The 8946-nt window shown below is 35.3% G+C and overlaps 1 protein-coding gene across 1 annotated transcript in view; it reads left to right on the forward strand.

The window, feature by feature from the left end:
* The first annotated feature begins 4055 nt into the window (after positions 1–4055).
* Positions 4056–8946, forward strand: part of LOC107745814 (uncharacterized) — an 8224-nt gene continuing 3333 nt past the window's right edge. Inside the window, exons 1-3 of the mRNA XM_016559820.1 lie at positions 4056–4077; positions 4335–4520; positions 6570–6669. Coding sequence (XP_016415306.1) covers positions 4056–4077; positions 4335–4520; positions 6570–6669 — 308 coding nt within the window. The remainder of the gene's footprint in view (positions 4078–4334; positions 4521–6569; positions 6670–8946) is intronic.

Raw genomic sequence — 8946 nt, forward strand, 5'->3', positions numbered from 1 at the left:
AATGTGTATAAGTAGTATTTATAAAGTTTTAGCTTTTAGTTTTGGATCTGTTTTTAGTTGTTTTAATACTACAATTGATTGCTTCTGTTGTCCTCATTTGTAAGTCGCTTTGGATAAAAGTGTCTGATAAATGACTAATGCCGAGTTCACACTGCACGATTTTAGCCCGAATTTTCACTTGCCTACAGGTTTTGCGAAATCGCCGACAAATGCCCGAAATCGGAGGCAAATCGGTGCTCGTTCACGTGAGTGACAATCACACTGATATTTTGGCATTTTAAAGTCATTTTATTGAAATATTCATCGTTATGAGTCAGCATTGGGAGTTATTAAGTCTTTAGTTATTCGTTTAATTGAGAAAAGCGTCGAGTAATTTTACTTTGTTGAATGTGGTGTTTGCGTAGCCCTCCGACAATTTCCAATAATCACGCAATCCGGGTTGAAATTTAAAAATAAATTACTTATTTTAGATAGAGATTGATTTGTGAAAACGTTTACAAAGCATTTTGTCACTTTCAGTGTTTTTCACTGCTGTGGTACGGTAAAAACAGGCTGTCCTGACCTAAAAGATAATGGTCGAAGCCATTAGAAAAATCATCTTATAATTCTAAAAATGGACTAGATATAACTTTTTAGCTAACGTTATCCCGATTTCAAAATATTTAATAATCCCGTTTGTTTTAAACTATTGTTTAAGTCAGCAGTTTTCAAAAATTCAAATTATCGACAACGTTGACAATATATAATATGACAGTCGGAGCGTGAGAGCGGCGATTATATTTAAATATGTGCTGCGACATTAGACATTATGATTTTATATATATATATATATTGACAACTATTTTTGTTGTTGAATGGTCGTTTGATCTCATATGATCTAATGTAAGTGCCTGCAATAACGCGGTTTGACCAGTGTGGCGCTGTAGTGCAAGCCTGTAAGTCAGCGCAGGATCCAGTTCAAAAGAAGAAGAAAAGACAGCGCTTATCATACATATCTATGGCGCTTATGACAGTCAGAGCTGAGAGCGGCGATTAAATGTAAATATGTGCTGCGACATTCACATTCTGTTTTTTTTTTTTTTTTTAGCACAGTACCAATTCCAAACCACATCAATCTTTATAACTACACTATTAATTTTGTATATAATAATTTATAAGAGATATATAGTTGTTATTGAAGGCTGGAAGAGAAAAATGTGTTCTATGCATATGCGCGTAATTATTAAGCAGTTGTTATTTTAAAAGTAAAAAGGGTAAAAAAAAAAAAAAGATTAAACACTGAAATGTTAGAAAAAATTATATTCTCATGAAATGGATGCAATATTATAGAAATTGCACAATTAGCCTACTGTATGACCATTGGACAAGATATGTTCATTGGGTCAGCAGGGTCACAAAAACAAGTTGAAAATAATTAAGGTGAAGAATTAAATGTGAAACCATCCGGAACTCTTTAGTCTCCAGTGCCATGATTTTCCAGAACTGCAACCCTGGAGTATTATCTGTGACATAATTGAAGATTTGTTGATTAATCATAATAATAATTGTTAGGTTAATCGATTATCAATAGACAATTTAAAAGCTATATAATCAACAATGCTGTCTGTACTTTTAAAGTTATACTGAAAATTCTCTCTCAATTACCACCATGCCTAAATGAAATTAAGTATTATAGCCTAATTCATGTTAAATTCCCTTAAAGTGAAGTTGATTAGCATATATTAGTCAAATAGATTCAAAGCTTTACTGGCATGACTGTCACTTATTACAAAACAAATATGGTACAGTACTTGAAGTTTAAAACAGACAATACAGAATATTAATTGGGTAAAGAGATTCATGGAATGAAGTGGGATATCATATAACATTAAATGTTCTAGAAATATCATACAAAAGAGGAAACAGTAGAATGGGTTAAAAGACTGGTGAAATGAATAAAACAATTTTGTATATGTGCTTTTACATGTATTAACAACAAATTATAATAATTCTATATATTATAATAAATTGTAATATGACAGCTGTGTGGCTCATGTCTTAATTCCGCACAGTATTTGTCATGCTTAATTAAAAATAAAAAGTACATTTATTAATAATATTATTAATATGTAATATAATAATATTATTATTAAATTATTAATTATCCCTTTGTCAATGAATTATTCCTGTGATTTTACTAATATTTCTATTATATTTTAACTTAAATTTAAAACTATGCACTTATTATTATCTGAAATGATGTCTGATATCAGTATGTGCTTTTAACACTCTTCCCTTTTTTTCCAACTAATTATTTTGTTTGTTTGTTTTTCAGACAGATTTGTTTGGTGAGACTTTTCCCTTCAAATTACCATCATGGACATTGGAAACAAATATAAACAAATTTATCTAAGAAGGAGGGCTGTTAAGAGAGTAAATGATTTATTTGACTCCCTTGATTGCACTCAAGGTAGTGAGGAATTGCACTCGGATCATTTAGATGAAATAAATGTGTCAGATTCTGAGGAGCCATGTGCAGAGGACTTTTCAGATGTGGTTTCTGATGATGAGCAAGCAGATGACGGGAATTTAGTGAGTGATGATTTAGTTTCTTCTCTGGCAGGCTGGGCTGTTAATTTTGGAGTTTCTCTGATTGCTTTGTCAGCCCTTCTGACTATACTTGGGGTGCATCTCCCTTTCCTTCCTAAAGATGGTAGAACTCTGCTTAGAACTAAAACCTCTTACAAGACACAGATGATAGCTGGTGGAGATTTCCATTACTTTGGTATACTGAATTCACTAATGACAGTACTTGAAAACCTGTGGTGCAAATTTCCTGACCGGCACATTTTTAAACTGCAATTAAATTTTGATGGCATTCCACTGTTTAATAGCACCTCGGTACAGTTTTGGCCAATACTTGGCATTCTTCAAGACTATAAAGTAAAGAGGCCCTTTGTGATTGGACTGTTCTGTGGTAGCTCTAAACCAAAATCTTTGAATGAATATTTGAAAGATCTTGTAAGTGAATTGAAAACACTGAGCAGTGGTTTTGGCTTTAAAGGCAAACAGTTCTTTGTAAAAGTTAGTTCTGTTGTATGTGATGCTCCTGCCAGGGCTTTTATCAAAGCCATCAAGAGTCACACTGGCCACTCTGCCTGTGGCAAATGTACTCAAACTGGCTTGTATCTCAAGCACCGAATGACCTTTCCTGAAATGATCGCCCCACTTAGGACAGACCTCTCTTTCCGACAGATGCTAGATGAAGACCATCATGTTGCAACATCTCCTCTAATGGAAACAAACATTGACATGGTTGGTGGTTTTCCGCATGACTACATGCACCTGGTTTGTCTTGGGGTGATGCGGAGACTTTTAGATTTTTGGGTGAGTTCAGGGCCGCTCTGCGTTCGTTTATCTTCCCGGCTGTGTCAGGTAATCTCAGATTCTCTTGAAGGGTTGAGATTTTACATTCCTTCTGACTTTGCACGTAAACCATTGTGAGTGAAGCAGACACAGAGTTTGCAATTTGTAATACAATATTGACTGTTTTTGCTCAAGTTCGCTGACGAAGTTTTAATCTAAAACACAGCAGAAGTGTTGTGTCTCCCAGCAACACACAGCGGTGTTTGAACGAATCAAGTGAGTCAATGATTCAGTAACACTTTCATAAAGACAGATGCCTTGATTTTGAATGAATTAGCCATTTGAATGAATGACTAATGACTCGCTCATTAAAACAGTAATTTACTGTCATCTACTGGTGGTTTGGTTTCATAATTAAAAGTATTGCATTTTCCCAAAATTTTTAACTTGTATGTTCAAAAATATTTAAAACATTACCCTTAAAAAAGTATTTATGCATTTGAAATTTTGTGGTGTAATGGCACCTCAGCTTCATTTAACAGTCTGTGTAAATACATCTAATGCCACTTCAGATGCAGCTTCTGTGTTTCCTGCAGTGAAAAGGTGGAGTTTGTTGATAGTATGTGCACTCTAATGTGAACATTAACATTTGCAAAAATAAATTACTCCACCAGACCCCCAGACCCCCTACAAGGTTTATATTACGAACTATGTCACCTTGTGAGTTTGCAGGTATGTTACTAACACTAGTCTACTAAACAGTCCTTATAAAAGATCTATTTAAAATACATAATCTGTGATTTAAACAAATGTGTTACTGAAAAAGAGTAGGATTAGGGTTGACCCCCAACTCGTCTGGAACATCCCTATTCCAAACCTGAATGGCTTTCGTCTGGGAGCTCAAATGAAATATTTTGAAGAATATAAATAATATGTAATAACTCATGTTCTTTTTTTCTTCTTTTTTTTTTATTGTGTGTGTTCATTAGGCATGTTTCATATTGTTTCATTTGTGGAGACTAATGAGGTGGAAGTGGTGCCTAGTAGCTGGGTACATGATGAGCAGTGCGTCTGGCCAAATCTGAAAGGAGAGAGCCTCACGAAGGCAGTGAAACTGGCAATGAAACCCAGAAAAGACTGGAAAAAATTTAGAGTTAAGCTTCTCTACACAACAGGTACTGTAATTCTTTCATGTTTAACAGCAACAAATTTATGTGATGCATAATATTTAAAGGGGTCATGAACTGCTTTTTTAAAAAAAGTATTATTTTCTCTGATGTCCATTTAAAATGTTAGCAAGCGCTGCATCACTAAAGATAGGCGCCTATATTTTTGACGGATAATAATAATAATCGTCTTGTCGTCATCAGAGAAATCAGCAACAGGCGATATCTCTGACTATCGTAGATACACGATACTATCGTCTACCAGCACAACCCTAAATTGAAGGTTGTGATGACTATTCATTTCCTTACCATAATGTATTCTCTTGAAAATTCTTTATTGTCAAATGTGTGTTGAATGTAAACTCCTATTAGGAATTTAACCATTACATGTGAATTTATCTGAGAATATTCTTAAATAAGGAAATCTATTCAGTGATTGGTCCATGCGTATTTCATCATCCAAAATCCCTGTTTGTGGCACAGCAGTGTCGTGAATCAACTCTAAGACTGACACTTAAGATTTAGTCCTACACTTCGCTTAAATTACGAGCGCTGCATCACTAAAGATAGGCGCCTATATTTTTGACGGATAATAATAATTGGCTTGCTGTCGTCAAAGAAATCAGCAACAGGCGATATCTCTGACTATCGTAGATACACGATACTATCGTCTACCAGCACAACCCTAAATTGAAGGTTGTGATGACTATTCATTTCCTTACCATAATGTATTCTCTTGAAAATTCTTTATTGTCAAATGTGTGTTGAATGTAAACTCCTATTAGGAATTTAACCATTAAATGTGAATTTATCTGAGAATATTCAGTGATTGGTCCATGCCTATGTCGTCATCCAAAATCCCGTTTGTGGCACAGCAGTCGTGAATCATCTCTAGACTGACACTTAAGATTTAGTCCTACACTTCGCTTAAATTACGACTGAGATGCTTGATAACTAACTTTTAAGTGCAGCTTTGAGCCAAGAAGTTTTTTACACTTAAGCCAATTCTTAGCAACATTCTTGAGAGTAATTCTCAGAGGCTTGATAAATACGGGCCCAGGTTGTTTTTTTTTTTAATGTTTGAAACGGTGTGTCAGACAAAGGAGAGATGTGAAATGTGCAGTGATGGGGGGGCTCCAGGAACATGGCTGGGAGCCACTGCATTAAATAATACAAAAATTTGACTTTAATGTGTTATTAAATGCTGAAATTAGCTAACACTAATAAATGCTTTAGAAGATTTTTTTTTGGCAGTTTATGTTAACTAATGAGTTAACTAATGGAGCCTTAATGTAAAGTGTGACCGAACAATAAAGAATAAAATATTTTCAAACAATATCTAGGGCATGTTGTAGTCCAGTAGGGATGGGCGGTTTGGCAAAAAATTTAAATCGCGATTTTTCCAGAATGTTTGACCGATTCTCCATTTTTTTTTTTTTACGATTTTTAATTAGTCAACTTGAAAATGTATCTACAACATGATTTAAGTAACTTTTTATTCGATTGCGCTGCTTTTCCATTGTTTTTTCTGTTTAAACATGGATGTGTTTGACTGTTGCGCTCACGTCTCTTGCAGCGTCTATTGCATGAAACGCCACTCTAAAAACACTGCGCTCAAGTGAAAATAATTCATAATTATTTATGGTAATTATTACGCTATATTTATGGTCCTTCACAGAGCGCGTCACACGTGAGCGGTTAATCACGTGTGCCGACATCGTTCTTTTCTCTTTACTATTATCACCGGCATATTGTCAAAGTGTCTAATTCTAACATTTGGTAATATTTCTATTCAAAAACGCAATTCCTCGATTTCAAAAAAATAAAATCGTGGCAAAACATTAAATTCGAATTAATCGATAAAATCGGGAAAATCGCCCAGCCCTATAGTCCAGATTAAAATGTAAAAAAGTCCTGTAGTGTGTGCTTGTTTGAGATTTGATAGAAAAAAATTATTGAAGATTATCCTTATGTACGTGCTGCAACCAGATGTCATAGTTGGTTAGATTTAAGAACTCCTGTAGTGTGAGCCTAGCTTCAGTCTCTTGTGTGTTTTAGACAACTATGAAGATGCCAGAAAGAAACTCCCTGAAGCAGAAGTCTTCTCGGATATTCAGTCTGACGCAGAAGGTGGTGTTAAAAAACCTAGACGAATAATGTAAGTAATTTTTTTTCTTTTTTGAAGTTAATTTTAAGCATGGGATGTCCCGAGCCAGTCTATGGAAGAAAAATAATTTTTCTTTTTCGAAGTTAATTTCAAGCATGGGATGTCCCGAGCCAGTCTATGGAAGAAAAATAATGACAAATGTCTTTGAAACAACATAAGCATGTTGATTTGCACTAACTGAAAAAATAATGCATTGCATTAACGGTGCTTGCATTTTAATGCCTTTGTAATTTGAGGGCTTGATTTTTAGGTGCTGAAATCCAACATAGTTGTTTATTTAAGCTGTGAATATTTAAATTCAAAACATAATTAAATGTTAAATTAAACATAATTATTTTCATAATTAAAAATCAATAATCCATATTCACTTTCAAGAGTTCAATTCCTAAATATTCAATCTGTTTAAAAATACGATGTATAATATTCGACAGGTAATTTTCGGTCCATTTTATTTCACTTTACAAATTTGCTTCCACAAATTCAGTGGTTCAAATTCGGCAGAAAATTCATCATTGCACATCCGGGAACTGCAGGAATAGCAGTAGAGTACCGATGCATGATCTCCATCTGCTGTTAGTCGCTCACCAAATGCCCTATTTTACTGTCATGATGAGTGAATATTGTAGAAAAATTCCACACTAAATGGTGACTAAACACGACCCATTAATACATGTTAACCAGGAGTCACTCTCACTTTACTCCTTAAATCTTGATTTATAATCGCGACAATTGATCTGATAAAATCAACATGCATCTATGCGGTGGTTTTGTCTATATTCATTTTTTGCAGCGCACTGCCTGCATCTGAGTAACAAACTAATTGCATATTAACAGACGAACGGCCAACTGAAAGTGATGCTCCTCTGACGCTCACTGCACAGAACAGACGCCGAGAGAGGCGACACTGCGCCGGGAAAGTCAGACCTCGCGCTCGCGTGGCAGCACTGGCGACATCTTCCAACTGAACGATAGCTAAGGTTTATCCAAAAAAAATCGCTAGGTTTGTCAGTATGTATATTCTATGGAAAAAAAGCCGCTAAAAGGGTCTGAAAGTTGCTAAATCTAGTGCTAAAGTCGCGCTCGTGTGTGTGAGACGCGGGAGCTGATGGCAGCGGGCGGTGGATATTTGTGGCGGTCAATGTGGATATTGTGGATGAGTTCTTCTGTCATCATGTTCTACCCATATTCACTGTCACACTTAACACATACAGCTGTGCCCTCACCACAGTGCAACAGTGAAAAAGGACTCCTCTTAAACATTGTCACGTTCCAAACGTTGTTTAAGTGACATACAATATTGCGATATTTAAAAAATTTATATCATAACAAAAATAAACACCGGTATTCGGTATGAACCGGTATACTGCTCAGCACCATTACTAATGTTGCCTCCTTTGTTCACTATTACACTACTGCATATATTGCATCCAGAGTTGGGTATAACGCATTACACAGTAACTTATTCGTTACTGTATTCTAATTACTTTTCCTGGTAATGCAGTAATGTAATGCGTTACATTTTAAATTTATGTAATTTGATTACGGTTACTAATGTCAATAAAATTACGTTACTTAAGTTAAAAAATCCAGTGTTAAAAAATATGAAGTAAAAATCATGTTTTGCGTGTCAGTATGCCCTATAATAAATCACTGGAGAATGCGAGCTAAAATGCAGACGAGTCCTACAACATTTAGATGCAATGAAAGGTTGCCTATCATATTTCAAAATGTTGCGCTCTATTTCACATATTTTAGTCTGGCATTATAGTTTGGGAAAAGTTCAACAAATGAATGTGTACAAGTTTGTCACAATAACACTAATATAAGTAAAAATAAATGACTCCTCGAGATGATCCGCTCGATTAAGCCGCATCGCATCTCTTTCTTTTTCTGAGGTAATCCAAATCTTATTCCTCACAGCGCGTCTTCTTCCAAAAAACGAAAAATAGCCGAGATTAACTTGATGAATCTTTCTCTACGGAGGTGATGTGGGCGCTTACATATTTGCGTGTCTTAAGCCTGGTTTCGCGTGGATGATGGCGTGCGATGTGCGTGGGCGTGATGACATTATAGGTGAGCTCAGACGGGAAAGACTACCTAGCGTTGGTTTCATACGGATTATTTTATCAGAGAATAGTTGTTTTCGACATGACTTAATTCATTTAAAAATAGACACTTCAAGCCTTCTCTAGATATACAGTGGGTACGGAAAGTATTCAGACCCCCTTAAATTTTTCACTCTTTGTTATATTGCAGCCATTTGCTAAA

The sequence above is a fragment of the Sinocyclocheilus rhinocerous genome, unplaced genomic scaffold (genome assembly GCF_001515625.1).
Source record: "Sinocyclocheilus rhinocerous isolate Xijiao unplaced genomic scaffold, SAMN03320098_v1.1 scaffold558, whole genome shotgun sequence".
NCBI classification, from domain to species: Eukaryota; Metazoa; Chordata; class Actinopteri; order Cypriniformes; family Cyprinidae; genus Sinocyclocheilus; species Sinocyclocheilus rhinocerous.